Source organism: Podarcis tiliguerta (genome assembly GCF_965153285.1).
Source record: "Podarcis tiliguerta genome assembly, chromosome: Z".
NCBI classification, from domain to species: domain Eukaryota; kingdom Metazoa; phylum Chordata; class Lepidosauria; order Squamata; family Lacertidae; genus Podarcis; species Podarcis tiliguerta.
The window spans coordinates 16,785,246-16,804,069 of NC_139553.1; the positions used below are offsets into that span (position 1 = coordinate 16,785,246).

Below are 18,824 nucleotides of genomic sequence, written 5' to 3' on the forward strand. Positions count from 1 at the left end.
AGAAGATTAAATACAGTATTTTATACTAACAGCTTCACAGCTAACATGAATTATAAGAAACCCGAAAGGTCTGTGCTGTTTCAAAATCAGTAGTCAAAGTCAATGCAGTTTGAAAGGACCAATCAACTGGCTTGTACCTAAACACAGGCAGAAACCAGTTCATTGACCTAATGAACTACCATGCCATATTTGGTTATGATAAGAGGCATCCAAATGCATAGCCATGTCCCCTCTTCTCAGACCACACCACTCACTGGCCCTGCTTTGAGTGGTTTCTTTCCTGGCTGGAATGCGTCCTTGAAACCAGTCACCACTGGCATGTAGAGCATGAGGCTCTTAATCTCAGGCTCGTGGGTTCGAGCCCCATGTTGGGCAAAAGATTCCTGTATTTTAGGGGGTTGGACTAGATGACCCTCATGGTTCCTTCCAACTCAATGATTCCATGATTCTATGAGGTCCCTGGAAGGTTGTTTGGAAAAGAATGTGGTTCTTGGGGCTGAGAAAAGCTCTCCGCCCCTGGTTCACCCTCAAAGGGAGGGTGGGAACGAGGAGTTGTCTTTTTGCATGATGACAACCTGGAGATGGTTGGATGAAAACAGAATCACTAATTGTTAGCTATAAACTATAGCCCTAATAAACTTATTTGAAAGAAAAGGGGCTTCTGAAAAAACAAAATATGGACAAAGGGAACAATTCACCCCACCCTACAATGAAGAAAAAATATTTAAAAGGGGCAAATCAAAGGAGGCAGGAAGATTAGGTTGTTTCTGGAGGAAACGTCCAAGTTGAGTTCCAGGAGAGTGGGACTCTTTTGTTTGAACATCTGTTCATTTGGGCGGGACAATTTATTGCCATGATATTATTGGCAGGAGAAAGGAAGGAGTGTGAAGTTAAAAATACAGAAACCCAGATTATTCGAAGATTCCAGACAGCTTCATTGACGAACCTCATATTTGGAAAAATAAAGACAAGGGTCTAAAACCATGTGGAAAGAGTTCCCTCAAAAAAACCCATCGTCCCAGTCCAAAATGGGAGTTGGGAAGTTAGTTGGTGAAAGGAAAGCTTGCAGGGCTGAGAACAGGGAATAATAAAATCCTGCCATTGTTTTCTTGGAAGCAACCATGTATACTTTTTAACCCTCTCAGCACTCCTAGGCTGGTAGACAGACTGGCCCAGTGTGGTCACATGGTAAGGGAGCCTAGGCCTTTGAGCTTGAAGCCCAACTACCGTTGCGTCACACGGAGGTTAGCGCTGCCCCAAAATCTCAAACTAGATTAACTGTAGCTCCCCAAGGAACCAGGGTAGTTGTGGTTTTTGTGAGGGAGCAAGCTTAGGCATCCTTAGCAGCAGATTTTCATCTCAGTTTAATTATTTATTAAATTTTACATGTGGCTTGGCTGTTTAAAAAGCAAACAAAAGACAACACGGTTTGCAAAACGAATAACACTTAGCAGAATTTGAACGCAAGAGCAACCTCTCTCTTCTTGTGGTTTCCAGCAACTGGTATTCAGAAGCATTTATTGCCTCTTGACTGTGAAGGAAGAACATGGCTATCTTATACAGTGGTACCTCGGGTTAAGAACTTAATTCATTCTGAAGGTCCGTTCTTAACCTGAAACTGTTCTTAACCCGAGGTAACACTTTAGCTAATGGGGCCTCCTGCTGCCGCCGCACGATTTCTGTTCTCATCCTGAAGTAAAGTTCTTAACCCGAGGTACTATTTCTGGGTTAGCGGAGTCTGTAACCTGAAGCGTCTGTAACCCGACGGACCACCACTGTATGGTTGCCAAACCTCCAGGCCTCACCTGAAGTCTCCATGTTTGACTGCCCCCACTCTAGATGGCAGCAGGGTGGGTGTGGGGCTTAACCTCTAGATGGGCAAGAGTGTTTTTAGTAATAGTAATAATTAATAAATTATTGAGGCTGTGCATGCAGCTTGCAAGCTTCATCCCAGCAGGAGCGAGCTGCAAATTATAGCATAGATGTTGGGGGGGGGGGTTGGGGCTGCGTTCCTCTGCTGCCCCCCCCCCATTAACCACCGTCTCCAAGGTCCACCTCCATGCCATCACCTAGGATATCGCTAGGTCTCAGGTTTGGACCCTGAAATTTCAGGGCCTAGGATGCTCCTGGCCTGGCAACCCTACCATAATGGCTTGGAATCACTGATGCCTCTGAGGATGCACAGAATCTGTTTCCTGCTCCCTTGTACACTTCCTAGGAACAGCCAGAACTACTGTGTGTATTCAAGCGGACTGAAGCCTTCTTTGATGTCTCTGTTCATAGGGAAACAATATTCAGCACTCCATATATAAAAGGCAGTGTGGCATAGTGGTTAGAATAGTGGCATAGTGGCACAATGGTTAGACCAGGACCCGGGAGGCCGGGGTTCCAATTCTCGCTTGGCCATGAAGCTCCCACTGGGTGATCTTGGAAGCCAGTCACTGGCTCTCAGCCTCGCCTACTTCGCAGGGTTGTTGTGGGGATTAAATGAGGAAGGGGAGAACTCCACTCTGAGCTTCATGGAAGGGAAAGGTAGGGGTATAAAAGCAATAAATAAATAAATTTCTCCTACGGATTGTCCCGATATCAGTGTGGACACAGCGGATGAAGCAAACCCTATTTTTGCGAGTTGGTATCTTTAAAGCAGCCTTTGGCTCCTGGCAGGGTATGGGTCTCAGGGAATCTTCTCCATCTACAGAATATTCAGAGGCTTTTGTGTCTGTCCGTCCCTCCCCCCCCCCCCATCACAAATCTCCCATCTCCTTGGAAAGAGCTAATATGATAATGCTTGTTGCCCCTTTCAAACCAGGAACTTTTATCCATCCTGCAGAAATGCCATCACAGTTCCCCTCCCTCCAACCCCTCTTGGAATACATATATATATATACATATATGGAGGGGAGTGTGTGTGTGTGTGTGTGTGTGTGTGTGTGTGTAGAATTGAAATATAACAAAGCAGCTTTTCAGTCACGGCGATAGCTGAGGAAGCGAATTGTACGAGCCTATTAAAGTCTGTGTCTCTCTCCCCAACTGAAGTCTGTGGCTACGGTCGGCGCCAGCCTCTCGCGCTGAACCAGATGTGGAGAGGCGCCGTCCTTCCCGGCCACTGAATCTGAATTGCTCCAGGCCTCACACGAGGGAAACTGGAACGCACATGGGAAGCCACGGGGTTGTGGAGGGCGGGCTGCAGGCAGGGTGGGGGGGAAGCTTCCTCCAACGAAGCACAGAGCAGCAAAGTCAGGGGGAAGCTTGAAGCGTGGACAGAGGAAAGCCAGGGGTCTCCTGGTTGGCAGAACGGGCACAAGATTAAGGCAGCAATGCAAGGATATAGGAAGAGCCTGGCTATTTGATCAGGCCAAAGTGTGGCCCATATAATCTTACTCTGACCGTGGGCAACCAGATGTCTGTTATGGGAAGCTCCTAAGCAAGACCCAAGTGCAGCAGAAAATATCCAGTTGTCATTCTTCCCCATCATCTGGTATACATAGGTAGGCTACCTCCAGGCATGGAGGTTCTGCTTTCACAATGGGAAGAGCCTAGCTGCTGAATGAGGGTGAATGGGGTCCCGTCTAGCCCAGCAGCCTGTTCTGACAGTACCCAACCAGATGCCCCAATTGGGAAGACTGAAAATAAGACTTCAATACAACAGCAACACCTGTGAATTCTAGCAACTGGCATTTGAGGGATAGATTGCTTCTGGGCATGGAGGTTCTGCTATCATAATAGACATCCAGAGGAAGAAGCTTGCCCATGGGTTCAGGCCAAAAGGAGCTCGTCTAGGCCAGCACTTCAGTCTCACAAGGGCCAACCAGATGCTTCTTCAGAGAAGTCCTCAAGCAGGGCATTAGGGTAAAGTCGGTCTTCCTAGTGGTGATTCCCAGTAATGGGCTGTTAAGAGACCTACTGCCTTCAATGGTAGAGGCAGAGCATAAGAAGAGCTCTCCTGGAGACCTGCTCATTGTCCTACATCCTGTTCTTACAGTGGCCAACCAGATGCCTAATAATAATAATTATTATTATTATTATTATTATTATTATTTGTACCCCGCCCATCTGGCTGGGTTTCCCCAGCCACTCTGGGCGGCTTCCAACGAAGACAAAAAATACATTGAAATGTCACACATTAAAAACTTCCCTGAACAGGGCTGCCTTCAGATGTCTTCTGAATGTCAGGTAGTTGTTTATCTCTTTGACATCTGATGGGAGGGTGTTCCACAGGGCGGGTGCCACTGTACTGAGAAGGCCCTCTGCCTGGTTTCCTGCAGCTTTGCTTCTCGCAATGAGGGAACCGCCAGAAGGCCCTCAGCGCTGGACCTCAGTGTCCAGGCAGAACGATGGGGGTGGAGACGCTCCTACAGGTATACTGGGCTGAGGCCGTTTCCATTTTCTATTAAGGGAAGCCCAAAAGCAGGACCTGAGCATAACAGCAACTCTCCACACTCACAATCCCAGTGACTTGCATATTGCCTCTGACAGTGGAGGGAGAATATAGCCATTGTGACTAGTAGCCATTTAGGGTCTTTCCCCCCACATAAAGGAGACCAGCAGAAGTTATAAAAACTTCTCTCTTCCTTGACTCAAGGAAACCTCCACTTTTCAGGCTGCAGAGTTGCCTCTGCTGCACTAGTGGGTTTCGCAGGTTTTCAACACAGTAGCATGAACTTGCTGGACTATTTAGCAGGAGACAAGTCATTATAATTATCCCTTTCATGAAAGCATTTAGAGAAACTGCTTAGATTCCGGGGATGGGTAGAAACATGGAATCACAGAATTGTAGAGTTGGAAGGGACAACGGGGGCCATCCAGTCTAACCTTGCAATGCAGGAATAATTGCATTGGGGCTGAAGCATAAACCCCCCCCCCCAACAGCAGTCCAAAGTCAACAAGCAGCAAATAAAATGTGAAAGGCCAAAAGTTGGAGACGATCATTTAAAATCAAATTGAAAAGTTTTTTGTTTTGATTGGGCTTCTAAATCAGCATTGGGGAATTGTTTAATTCAGACTGGGGGCCATGTTCCCTTGTGGGAAACGTTCTGGGAGCTGCATGACAGTAGTGGGTGGAGTCATCCAGAAGCAAAAAAAAAAGAAGTTGTAGATGGAGCAACAAACATTGCTTTTGCCTTTGTGAAATAGGCTACTGTTCAAGTCATGGAGAATTCAGACATTACTATGAACACACCTCTCCATCCTAACAAGCAAGAGGCATAATCCCATTGAGAGATGCCTTCCAGCTAGCCAAAGCTCTCAAGGAGGTTTGTGGAGCAAGGCAATCAAAGGGGAGAGGGGGCTGGACTGGGGAAGGGATGGAGCGAGTCCCGAGGACCATATAGACAGGAGTTGGAGGGCCACATCTGGCCTCCAGGCCTGAGGTTCCACATTACCAGCCTCAGTGACAGCAGCACTCTTAAACTCATTTGCCTAGGAGTAGGCCCTGTTGAATTCAGAAGGATTTAACTTTTGAGGACGCATGGGACTAATCTACACTGGTCAGTTAAAACGTTAAAACGTGGTATAAAAATGTGACACCAGAAGGGGCTGTAGAGCAGTGATCTGTCGTCAATGGGAAATTAAATTGAGAGCTATATTACTGGGGGGGGGGGGGGTTTAAACACGCTTTTATTTTTCCCAGATCAGTGTAGATCCAGCCATGGAGAGAGAAGATTCTTTTCCAAGTAGGAAGATTGTCTACACCAGAATCAGTTAGGGATGGTCTGAGCAGTTAATTCCATCCTGTTTAGGTCGCAGTGGCACACAGTCATAGGTCTGTTGCATTTTGTAGTAGGACAGCATGTCCTGACCCATTCTGTTTTCTTGCTGTCCCGTTCTATTTTGTTGCATCTCATTCCATCCTGTTCTGTCCTGTTTCTTTGCATGCCATTCTGTCATGTGCACTTTGTGTACCTTTTATATGTAAAACATACTTTCCAATGCTTTCTGGTGCACTCGCAAGTAAAACAAAAAAACACACCATGCACTTCCTGTGATTCTTTTATGCAATAATACATATTTCCATGCAGCCTTTTATGCATGCTCAAAGTACACTACAAAATCAGGAGCGACGTGTCATCTGACTAGGAGGCATGTTCAGATCCACAAACAAGTGTGGGAATGTTGGGTGAAGTCAGTCTGCCATGAAAAACAGACCAAGTGAATCCCACCCCTACAAGCAGCTATTCTTTAGAACTATAAAGTGAAGAAAAAGAAAACCTGAGAGTCTGTCTCTGCTCCAGCCTGAATGTGTGGTTTCAGGCAAAACAACGTTGCCTTGCCAGATATCTGACCTAGAAAGAATGAGAATTAATTTGCTCCCCCCGCCCCATGTCCAGAAGTAGTACTATGATTTCACTTGGAATATAATACTATACCCCAGGACCACCCTGAGTTAGATTGAGCGTTTTCATACAAGGCTCAAAATAGTTTGTGCCTAAATCCTGGGTCACCTCCAGCACTTGTAGCATCTTTCCATCTGGCAGAGCACTCACCTTGCTTGGAGTCATGTTTTCCTCTCCACAGAGGCTTCTCTGCCACTTTGCCGGCTGCTGCTCTATTTTATAAAACTGCTGGTTTTCTTGCTGCATCTGTTGCTGGACCTGCTGCTGGAGCACCAACATGACCTGCTCTAGGAATGCTGCTGTTTCTTCCTCCATTTCGGCTCAGGAACATCTAGCCCTCGGCCCTTTTCCTCTAGAAAACACAGACCCCACTTCTTACACCAGTGTGACACACCACCGCAACCTCTGAGCAGTATGAGATTCCAGGGGTACCACGAGCACTTGTCAGGATCTGGGTTACTTTTTGGAACAAAGAGGCAAAGCAGAGACTGCAGTGTCTTTATGATATATGGATTACTTACACAAATATACAGCACATCCTGTAGAGGGAAGTGAGAGGCAGATGGGGCTTGTCTACCTGGGAAGGGAGCCCCTCTAGGAGAATGAAAACTGATCCTAAACCTCTGGTGCCTTGTGGAACATCTATGGGAGAAAGGGCTAAGGAGGAAACCCTACTCAAATCCAGAGTGGAATCCCTAAGGTTGTTGGATGGCGCCTTGTACGCCTCCTTTGGAAACTCCTGTAGCCAAGTTGGTGCCAAATGTATTGCTCTGCTTCCATTTGGACCACATCAGTGTGGCTGAGAGTGGGGTCTTGTTGTCTGGTCAGCCTAGGACCTCTGTATACACTGTCCATGCTTGCACTGCAGAGAGGTCATTTCAGTGCTGCTAATGCAGCAGTTTGACTTCACACACCCCAGGCCCACTCCATTGTCTCTCAAGACAGATGGATGCCAACAACATACAATCTGCATCTAGATGGAGAGAGTTCAGAGCATTCAAATCCCCAGAGGGTTGTGCTCCTCCTCTCATTGCTGCAGCCTCAGACTCCAAGAGACCCCAAACATCATATCTGATCCTTTCTACAGCATAAAACAGACCATTCCCCTCCTGCTCTGCCCCCCCCAGCTTGCAAAGATGACACTTCTTCATGTTCACTTATGTCAGTACCCACTGCAATTCCCACCCCCCTTCCTCCTGAAAAGCTGGCCTTTTGTCTCTGCTAACTAAGGACACCTCAATTCACAGAGGGGCTCTCACCATTTCCACCAATCTCTGTTAATGGCCTTCTTAATCGGTTAACAGTTCAGCCATTATCAGCATTTGTTCTTCCAAGGCTCTCATCCAGCTATCTCTGCCCGGCTTAATAGCATAAATTGAGTTGGGCACAATTTAGCCAAACCTCATTTAATTCTAACTTTTACTGAACCCAAGGATTGTGTGTGACTTACACCCACAAACTCTGGCATCCAGAACCTGTAATAACATATTTCCCATTCCAAATTCACCAGTTAAAAGAATAAAATGAAATAAAAACACCCCATGAACATCAAGGTCAGGATTTAGGTGGTAGAGAGGAAGATGAAAGACCTATGACGTTTCCTACAGATGTTTCGTTAGAGACTTGGTGTGCTCATTAAGGGCCAAGCTAGATAAGTCAGGCCAGAGATTAGATCCCATAACACTGGAAGGGAAGTTGGATTAGGGCCCTGGCACCAGAGAAGAGGATTTAACCTATCCTGAGTGTGAGAGAGAAGGGGGAGGCAGAAAGGGAGTGTGAGAAAAAAGGAGGCGGTGAAGAAAGTGAGCGAGATAGATGGGAGGTGGCAGCAAGGATGTGTGAGAAAGAAAAGGAGTGACAGAAACAGAAAAAAAGAGGGAGAAGGGAAGTGGCAGAAAAATAGAGGAAAGGGACATGTCTCCATCCCCTTCCAGCTGTGGTCTTGCCCACCATTGGGTATGGAGCTAGGCGGGGAAAAGACTGCCCACCTTTGCCCTACAGGAAAGTAGCCATATGGTTCAAAACTTTTGTTACAGATCTGGGGTAACAAGAGTTTTGGGGTGAAAGGATACCAGTAACTGCTAGAGTTAGGGAATGTTAGAAACTAAGAAATGGTAACATTTAGATAATACTTAGAGCATTGAAGAGAAGATGCCAGACGCTAGATTTATAATTCAGGCTAAACCAGGAAATCTCCTGGGGAGAAGGACTATCAAGGGCTAGATCTAGGCACATCAAAGAAGTGTTTCAGTTAAAAGCCTTGTAAGCTTTGCATGAGAAATTGGGTTGGCAAAAACAGAACTCCACAGCACCATTTGGTGTCACAGTGTTATCATGCCTAAACAACGCATATAAAGCACTTTTTCTTTGCCAATGCAGATGAGTCCAAGGTGTAATTACCTGACAGTGGCCAGTCATTGACCCTCTTTTACCTGAACTTCGAGTAAATAGTAGAGATGAGAGGGAGAAGTTATAGGAAAAATGTGTCCTTTTGAAATTTAGTGGTTGGGGAAGAATGGGGTGAATTCGGGTGAGTTGCTGTGAAGGGCAGAACCAACTTGGCCGCCTGGGACAGAGGCACAGAGATGGTTTGCAGGATGCCTTGGGCTCCAGCGCTGCACTGCTGTGGGGAACAAGCCCCTCTTGACACGTAATTCTCCGAACTCTCTCCCAAAGCAGACCCAGGTGTAAACATGTGTACAACAAACCATATTTCCTAAAGACAGTAGTCTCCACCGTGTCTTGATTTCCCAATGGAAACACAACCCTGGAGCCCCCTGAAATCTTTCTGCCGCTCAGCAGAGATTGGGGATGGTGCACAACCATTGTAACACTTTGGAGAAGACCAGGATTTGTGAGTTTATTTTCTTTCTACTGAGCAAAGATATCTGATTTCTGTCCAAGTTGTTATGCACTTCCAATTTCTTTCCCCCAAAAGCCAGCTTTAGCACTTAGAGCCGCTTGAGGTTAGCTATGGCACATCACACGTATTTTCCCCTTTCCACAAGCGTAAGCAGAAAAAAAGCCATATACTGTGAGACAGTCCTGGCTCCTTTTCCATGGGAAATTGCTGTAGCAGGCATGTAGAATCTCAGGCCTGGAGGTGCCTCCAGCTACCTCTATTTGCTCCTTCAGATGCCTCTTCAGCTCACACCCTTCACTAGCCTGGCTTCATTTGTGAAAATGGCTTGCAAAAATGCATTATATCAGGGAAAATCACTTTGCAAAGAAGTGCCCATTAAGGAAAATCACACACACACACACAAAATGCAGATTAGGATAAGTTCACACTCCCATCAGATGTCATGGAAATAAACAACTATTAGGCTTTTAGAAGACACCTGAAGGCAGCCTGTATAGGGAAGTTAATAATCAATCAATCAATCAATCAATCAATCAATCAATCAATATATAAATAAATAAATTGTTCCCCAGCCACTCTGGCTGGCTTCCAGCAAAGAATAAAAATACATTAAAATGTCACACATTAAAAACTTCCCTGAACAGGGCTGCCTTCAGATGTCTTCTAAATGTCAGGTAGTTGTTTATCTCTTTGACATCTGCAGTGAGGGTGTTCCATAGGGCGGGTGCCACTACCGAGAAGGCCCTTTGTCTCGTTCCCTGTAACCTCACTTCTCGCAATGAGGGAACCGCCAGAAGGCCCTCGGCGCTGGACCTCAGTGACCGGGCAGAACAATGGGGTTGGAGATGCTCCTAGAGGTATACTAGGCTGAGGCTGTTTAAAGTGGGACTGTGTTCAAGATTTTAAATTTGTTGGAAGCTGCTCAGGGTAGCTGGGGCAACCCAGTCAGATGGGCAGCATAGAAATTAATAAATATTATTTTTATTATTATTACTAAAATGCTTCTGAATAAGGACTTTTTTTGAAAAATATGCATGAAGTGGAAATGTGGAGAACTTGAACTTTAGAATGGAGAGAGAGAAAAAAATGAAATCGAAAGGTTCACCTAGATACATATCCCACTATCCTTGACCCTGCTTTCTGGGGCTGATGGGAATTAAGAGTTGAGCAATGTCTCAAGAGCCACAGGTTTCTCATCCCAGCTGTGAAGGAGAGCACTTCGTTTCCAAAAACTGACCTGCGAGAAGGGGTGGGTGACAGGTCCTGCCTTTCCAAACAATTTCTGGGCAAAGGACATCCCTCCTAATCTGGCCGAGTCAGTGTGAATTTGTTAAATCCACATTAAACACCTTGTTTGCTTTTGCTAATTCAGACCACCTGAGATCGAACTGGGGTTCCGTTTGCTAAGAACTTGTGTTAATTAATAAAGCCTATTTATTTGCTTAGAGATGTCTGCAGCCTCTGGGTCACATTTTACCATAATTGTTATTTTGAGGGGGTGGGGAAGGGATTCTCGGGGAGAGAGAGAGGTTAGAGCTAACTAGAAAGGAGCTGCATTTATTTTTCTTTGGCGGTATGTACAGCTAATGCACTCCAGGCTATTTCCACCCCTTCAGCTTAGCCGAATAAGAGGAGAAGGAAGGGTTAAAGCAGAGGTGCCAGAGGAATAATAGAACTGTAGAGTTAGAAAGGATCCAAAGGGTTGCCTAGTCTCACCCCCAGGAAGACAGGAGGGCGAGCTTAGAACTGGCTGTTCGCTTTGGAAGGCAGGGAAATTATCAACAAGTTATTTTAGAGAAGGAGTGGGAAACCCTTTTCAGTCCAAAGGCCACATTTTCCTTCCAGGGTGGGGGGTGGGTGGGGGGTAGGGGGATGCACATGCCAGCGGTGGGAGGAGCCAGAGGCAAAAGCAGACAGCAACCAATATGAATTTCCCCCTTTGCACAGTGGGTTAGTTTCTGCACGCATCCCCCTTTCTTTATCCCATACTCTCCAAGTGTCCCGATTGCCCAGGGACAGCCCCCCAGAATTACAAAAGCTTCTAATTTGACATAATAATAATAATAATAATAATAATAATAATAATAATAATAATAATAATTATTATTATTATTTAATTATACCCCATCCATCTGGCTGGGCTTCCCCAGCCACTTTGGGTGGCTTCCAACAAATTATTAAATTACCGTAATATATCAAACATTAAAAACTTCCCTAAACAGGGCTGCCTTCAGATGTCTTCTAAAAGTCTGGTAGTTGTTCTTTGACATCTGGTGGGAGGGCATTCCACAGGGCGGGTGCCACTACCGAGAAGGCCCTCTGCCTGGTTCCCTGTAACTTGGCTTCTCACAGTGAGGGAACTGCCAGAAGACCCTCGGCACTGGACCTCAGTGTCTGGGCAGAACGATGGAGGTGGAGACGCTCCTTCAGGTATACTGGGCTGAGGCCGTTTACCAGTCTGGCTGCCGCATTCTGGATCAGTTGTAGTTTCTGGATCACCTTCAAAGGTAGCCCCACGTAGAATGCGTTGCAGTAGTCCAAGCGGGAGATAACCAGAGCATGCACCACTCTGGCGAGGCAATCCGTGGGCAGATAGGGTCTCAGCCTGTCCCTCAAAATGTCCCTATTTCCCATCAGTGCCACTGCCACCGAGCTTGGGAGTGAGCATGAGCCAGCGCTTGCCCTGGGCGACAGTTGCAGCTGCGAGGGGGCACCCCGCAGCCTCTCCATGGCCACCTTAAATGCCAGCCTCCTCTCTTGGGCAACTCATAGTGGCTGCTGGAGAGTGGGTGAGGAGGAAGAGATTTGCCAACAACATGGAGGCATAGCCTCGCGTGACGCATGGCTCTGAGGTACAGGCAGGGAGCAGGGTGGTGGAAATGCTCTGCTGGCAGAGCGTCAAATAGGTTCAGTTGGGGAGGGGGAAGAGTGAGAAATGTCCCTGTTTTCATCTGAGGAATGTCTGAAGGTATGCTATCCTCCATTCAGGCAGGCAAGAAGCATGACCAGCTCAAAGGCACATCCCTGCAGGACAAAATCACTCAGAGAGCGTGCCAAGCAGTGAAAGGTGTGGCCTTGGAAGGGTTCTGAGGGCCAGGTGGAGAGGTCGGTGAGGGGCTGCATGCATCCCCAAGGGCTGAGCCCCCCACCCCCTGTTTTAGAGTGAGTCTCTTGTGCCCTCAATCCCAACCTATCTCTTAGCGAGCAACCCAGGCAAGCAAAACGTTTCGCCACATCACAGTCACTTAGATTTGACACACAGCAGAAGAATCTGGGGCAACCCTGCTGAAAATCAAAGGGGATGTCATAAAATTATTCCCTTTTTTTTATAAAAAGTGAATTCCAAAATAACTTTCTTTCCCGCCATTAGGGAACAAATGGAAGCCAGATGTTTGCATAACAGAGCGGGAGGCAAAATTGCTGTATAGGATTTCAGGACAGAATTTAAACTGAAACACACGCCCAGGGACCATTCTCTGGCAGACTGCACCTTCCTAGGCTGCATTTTATAGAATCGTGTGATAGTAGAGTTGGAAGGGAACCAAAGATTCATCTAGTCCACCCCCCCTCTGCAATGCAGGAATCTCAGCTAGAGCATCCATGACAGATGGCCATCCAATCTCTGCTTAAAAACCTCCAAGGAAGGAGAGTCCATCACCTTCCGAGGGAGTCCACGCCACTGTTGAATATCTTTTACTGTCAGAAAGTTCTTCCTGATGTTTGGTTGGAATCTCTTTTCTTGTGACTCGGATCCATTGGTTCAGGTCCTTGGGTGGGTGGGGGAACAGATAGATACAGATCACCCATGTGGGGTAATTAATAAACGGATGCACCCAATGCCTACATCCAGAAATGCAGGGCAAGCAAACACTGGTAACAGAGAAAGCCCCAACAACAGAGTTTTGAAGTCACAAAAGCAAGCAGCAAAATATTGTGGGGATTTAGGTTGTTAAACCTTTTAAATATCCTATCCTGAGTCACTACCAGATCTTACCCATTCCTACCCCTCTTAGCAGTGAGCACACTTTAGCAAGTTTAAACATGCTTTACTTACCAAGTTCCAAAGGTCAGGTTCATTCATTTTATTCCATGAAGCAACAATTAAACACAGGCAGAAATCTTGGGATACAAAATATAATGAAATAGTGCTAAGCACGTGGTCTGAGCTTGTAGTGAGCAAGCTCAGGCACTTCCTATCTCAGTGAGTTCATATGGTGAAAAAGGAGAAGGAATAAAGGAGTTAATTTCCTTCCAGGTGAGAGGCATGACTGCAAATTCCCACAGTCCTTCTCTCTGGAGCAGGAGGAAACAAGTCTATTCTTTCTTTCATGTGATGCTTTTTCTTCTCCAGGTACATTAAGGGCATAGTTCCTGCCCACCCAGGTGTGATGTGTATGGATAGCCATGCTCTGCCTCCACATTCAGAGGCAGCCATGCTTCTGAATACCAGTGCCGGAAACCACAGGAGGGGAGCTCAGATCCCGCTTGCTGGTTTTCCACAGGAAACTGTTCAGCCACAGTGAGAAAAGGATGCTGGACGAAATCACCATTGCCTCTCTTTTGTCCCCCAACAGGTGAGAGCTTGAGTGCATCCCGCAGCTCTGCCAAGCGGAAGAAGAAGCAGAGAAGAAACCGCACCACATTCAACAGCAGCCAGCTCCAGGCTCTGGAGAGGGTCTTTGAGAGGACGCACTACCCCGATGCCTTTGTCCGGGAGGAGTTGGCACGGAGGGTCAGCCTTAGCGAGGCCAGAGTGCAGGTGAGAGGGAGAAGGGAATAGCTGAAGGCAACCATCTCTCCAGAGATGTACACCTGCAGGGACCGGAATGAAGTTCTGGGTGTTCAAGCTCCCTGTAGTTCCGTGGTAGAGCATCTCCTGTACATTCAGAAGGTCCAAGGTTCTATTCCTGATAGCATCTCTAGGTAGGGCTGAGAAAATACTACGACTGAAGCCCAAGAGAGCAACTGCCAGCATACTGAGCTAGACAGTCCAAGGGTCTGACTCAGTATAAGACAGCTTTCCATGTTTAATTCTGCCCATGCCCATTTATTCAGAACCATGAGGACTGGAATCTTTCGTCTTCCTTTAGAGGAAAGGCTGCAGCTCAGTGTTGGATCATCTGCTTTGGATGTAGGAGGTCCTGGCTTCAGCCCCTAGTGGCATCTCCAGGTAGGGCTGGGAATGTCCCCTACCTGAAACCCCAGAGACCTGCTGCTGCCAGTCAGTGTGGACAATATTGAGCTGAATGGGCTTGTGTTCTTACTCAGTATTATCTTCCTTAAATTGCAGATTAAAATAACATCCTAACACTCTTCCTCTCTGCCAGGTATGGTTTCAGAACCGGAGGGCCAAATTTCGCCGAAATGAGAGGGCCATGCTTGCCAACAGATCGGCATCACTCCTCAAATCCTACAGCCAAGATGCAGCCATCGAACAACCCATGGCCCCTCGTCCAACCAATCTGAGCCCAGACTATCTCTCCTGGTCAACAACATCCCAATACAGGTAAGTCCAGAGCAGTCTTCAGTTTTCCTTTCTGTGCAGAAAAGAACCCAGACCCTTATCCTACACAGACCTACGAAGCAGATTAGCAACAATAATTATATCCATTTTCAAACAGAAGTGCTAACAAGACCAGGGACAAGAAAAGAAGGGAAACTGAAGTTGCTTCAGTCGCCTAGAGAATGCTTATTTTGCAAGGGAGCAGGAGGAGAGAGATGGTCTAAAATCAGAGCATGCCTGCTCCACTTCAAAGGGAAACAGAATTTAGAAGTGTAAAGAAATTAAGTTCAGAGAGCAGCATAACTTTGTCAGTTACTGAAATTGCAAACGAAGGCATGCATGCAATCGGAGTCATGCAAGATGGATTGAGATGAAAGTGTGTGAGATGATATGCGTAGGCTCCCACAACATATTCAGAAAAAGATGCTGATCTCAAGAAGCAAGTTTGGGGTTTATCTTTTTACTGGTACTGCTAAAAATACAGTCACACACCTCTCTCTGTCCTCCCCCTAGATAATGAATAGCCATGACCAGAGCTCCAGGACGTATTACAGCCCAGCAAAAACATTCAAGAAAGTGTGAAACTGTAGTGTAGGGGAAAATTCAGAAGTGTGAGAAAGTCACAGTCACACCCCATCTCAATACTGTTATAATTGTACAATAATGATAATTAAGGGTGCATTTCAATTATCACTGCAGATCTCCATGTGTTGCCTTTCAGCTAGGTCTGCTATTTTCTGTGCACACATGTGTTCAAACGGTTTGGAGTGCTCCAATATCTTCTTAAGTGGAGTTTTCCATAAAACGTAACAGAACTTCCACACCTTTGTTTTGAAACTGAAGCCTGGTGTGTTGTCGGTGTTCCTAAATGCTTACCTTTGGCGCAAACAGAATGACTCCTTAGTGAGCTTCCCACACCCCTTCTCCAGAGTAACCCTAGAGCCCATCTTCAGTGGCTAACTTGACTCCTTTCAGCATTTTTGGTTCCAAACACCACAAAGGGTGAGAAGAACCAGTGGCTACAAAGCTCCCATTTTTCCCACCTCCCCCAACCCTGGAACACCACACATCTGATGTGTAGTACGGCTGATGAGAGATGCGATGTGGGCAGAGGGTGGGTGGCCTTAAGCAAGCAACAGTTGCTGTTAAGACTTATAACTCTTTTTTGTTTCCCTCTCTCCCCACCTCGCATGGCTCAGCAACACAGTGCCTTCGTACACTTCTAGCAGCCCCACCACGCCCACCCAAGGGGTCAACATGGCCAACAGCATTGCCAGCTTACGCCTCAAAGCCAAAGAGTTCAGCCTTCATCAGAACCAGGTGCCCACTGTGAACTGACCAAGGGGTCGTGCCGAAGAGGCAAGCCTGCCTCATGTTCCCCTGCAGCCAGGATCTCCACCCCCGCCTGCTTCAAAGTCCAGCCCCACTGGGCAGCCAAGACCTTGATGATTCTTGCTCCAGCAACACCAACACCTTCATACGTTCTTGCTCCAGCAACACCAACACCTTCATACGTTGTCCGTCTCTCTTACTCTGCCCTTTGTCTCTTTCATGTCCTCTCTGGAAGACAGACGTTCACAATGTCTTTCTTTCCCCCTCAAATTAAATTCATTGGCTTTGAGGAACGAAGGAATGAGACACTCTGGCAGGGTTTGATTTTAGCAGATGGGGTGGCCAAGAGAAACTATCAAACCCTCCAGAGGCGATGGTGAGAAGTGTAAAGCCAAATCGCCCTACAGTTACTTCACCCTTTCTTTTCTCAGCAGATCAAAAGTTCAGAGCTGTTCACCTGAAGTTTTGAAAGAGAAGAACTTTACCTCCTGAGAACTTGATGAAAGTTTCTGAACCTGCTGTACCTGTATTCACTCATCCAGCCCCACATGGTACAAGTGTACATTTTGGGGGTATACAACAACTCAACATTGCTATAACAGAGAGGCTGCATTTTTCCTTTTTGCTCAAATGCGCACACCCCATTCCTTTAAAAACACCCTCTGGGAGATAAGAGGGGAACTCACAATAACTCAGAGTGGTCCTGTAAGAGATTGTCAGATACCCTGCTTACTCTGCTGGTTTCCACAGAGGTTGTGCGCCATTTGAGGGTCATGCCCTTTGGCTTTCAAAAACTGGTGTGTGTGTGTGTCTTTAGGATGAGCAGGGCATTGGTTGATGGGATGTTGAGTCCCAGAGAGGGACAGGACTCAGAGGCAGGGAGTGCTGAATGGATTGGATGCCCCAAGACACAAGACTGTCATCTATTCACGTTCAACCCCTGGAGGCATAAGCATCCCCAAAACTCTCATCACTAAAAATGAAGCCCCTGGAGCCCTCTGTCAGCAGCCTACAGCCATTCTGCCCCAATCCAGGAAGGCTGGCATGGTATGTATGCCGTGTGGTTGTAGGAATGGCTACAGGATGTGAAAAACAGGGGAGTTGGTGAGAGGTGATAGACACCCCTGCAATGCGGAAGGGTCCTAGCAGTGCGCTGCCAGTGACCTGCATTATAAACTATTCTAGGGTGAACACAGCTCCACCTCTCTCTCACTTAGCTTATTTTCCCAATCCACCTTCTTCCAGAGGCCTCTGGCACATCTTTCGCAGCCAGGGACCCTCACCTCATTCCTGCCAATCACAGATGGAGTCCCACTTGTACATGTCACACTGCCTTCCAATCAGCCTCTGCCCTTGTCGCCTCGCAGCCAATCACCTCTGGCTCGGGTGGTGAGTGAGAAACAGTGTGACCCTCAACAGGAGATACAGAAAAGACGACGAGGGATGGATCAAACCAACTCTCATTGTACCATTTCGTACCCCGTCCATGTGCTCATTTGCTGGTTGGGGGAATTCGGGACTCTGCGTGTCAGAGAGAAGCTGTGATGGCTTGAGGGTTTTTGTGAAGATCCCAGCTTTTTCATAGCAATTGGAGACTATGGAATTGTGTATAAGGAGGAAATGCAGGTTGTTCCTCCAAAGAATTTGAACAGAATCTCCTGCCAGTGAAGGGAAAGGGGGAATCGCACTGCCTACAGGAGCCTAAGTAAGGGGCAAGAGGTATTGAGGAGTTTGAGCTTTGCAAATTCGGTTGGTAATGAGCTGATTTTTTGTTTCCAGGATGAGCTTCTAGACTCAAGAAAATGTTCACAAAAGAAATAATGAAAAGTCAAATTTTCATTTGGATTTTTTAAAAAAACCAGATGGGGGGAAAAGGGGGGATGGAAGAGATTTGCAAAGCAGCACAGACCAGGAAGAGCTAGAGGAAAGAAACCTAGTTCTGCAGTTTCTCCCCAACTCAAAATGTTGGTGGTTATGATTCCAAACTCTCTTTGTTTCAAAATGGCTGTCAGAGATGGCATGAACATAATAGTGGCTGGTGAAATCTGACTGTTTTTTGTTTTTGTTTTTTTCAATTCAATGCTTATAAAATAAATATCAGATGGTTTCTACATGCCGCGTTCAAACCACCTCTGTGATTTGGTATTCGTACTGTGTTGTGTCTCATATCGCTAACTTGGAGGAGAGCATTTATATGGAGAAGGGCAGAACCAATATCCCATGCCACATTTAGCCTGGACAGGGGAGTCCACTCAAAGTCAACCTGAGCAAAATATTTTTAAAAAATCAAATGGAAATTATAACTGGTAGGCCCGCAAAGAAAGTCTGAAAGGGGCCTGTCTGCGGTATTATTAATTTTATTTATTCGTTGCATCTATACTCCACCTTTTCCTCAAGTAAACTCAAGGAGGTGTACATGGTTCTCCACCCCTCCTTGTTTAATCCCCACAACCCTGAGAGGTAGGCTGGACTGAGAGGCAGTGACTAGCCCAAGGTCCCCCAGTGAGCATCATGACCTAGAGGGGATTTGAACTCTGGTTTCCCATGGCCTAGTCCAACTCTCTACACCATCACTGCACCATACTACCTCTCTATTACTACTGCTGCTACTACTACTCTGCTTGCCCTTCACCAGCAGGTCCCAGGTCAGGTTGGAACAACAACAACAACAATAAGAGGAGGTTAAGGGGTGATATGATAGCCATGTTCAAATATATAAAAGGATGTCACATAGAGGAGGGAGAAAGGTTGTTTTCTGCTGCTCCAGAGAAGCGGACACGGAGCAATGGATCCA

General features: G+C 46.6%; 1 protein-coding gene across 3 annotated transcripts in view; it reads left to right on the forward strand.

Annotated features, from left to right (window-relative positions):
• Nucleotides 1–18,009, forward strand: part of PRRX2 (paired related homeobox 2) — a gene marked incomplete at its 3' end in the record, with an annotated part of 57,262 nt that extends 39,253 nt beyond the window's left edge. The window contains exons 2-4 of one of the 3 annotated variants that reach the window (XM_083424072.1): nucleotides 13,770–13,954; nucleotides 14,523–14,701; nucleotides 16,462–18,009. In XM_083424072.1, coding sequence (XP_083280198.1) covers nucleotides 13,770–13,954; nucleotides 14,523–14,701; nucleotides 16,462–16,522 — 425 coding nt within the window. Of the gene's footprint in view, nucleotides 1–13,769; nucleotides 13,955–14,522; nucleotides 14,702–15,897; nucleotides 16,037–16,461 lie in introns of those variants that run through there. The other 2 variants (XM_083424073.1, XM_083424071.1) reach the window with 2 other exon arrangements.
• Between the last annotated feature and the right edge of the window lie 815 nt (nucleotides 18,010–18,824).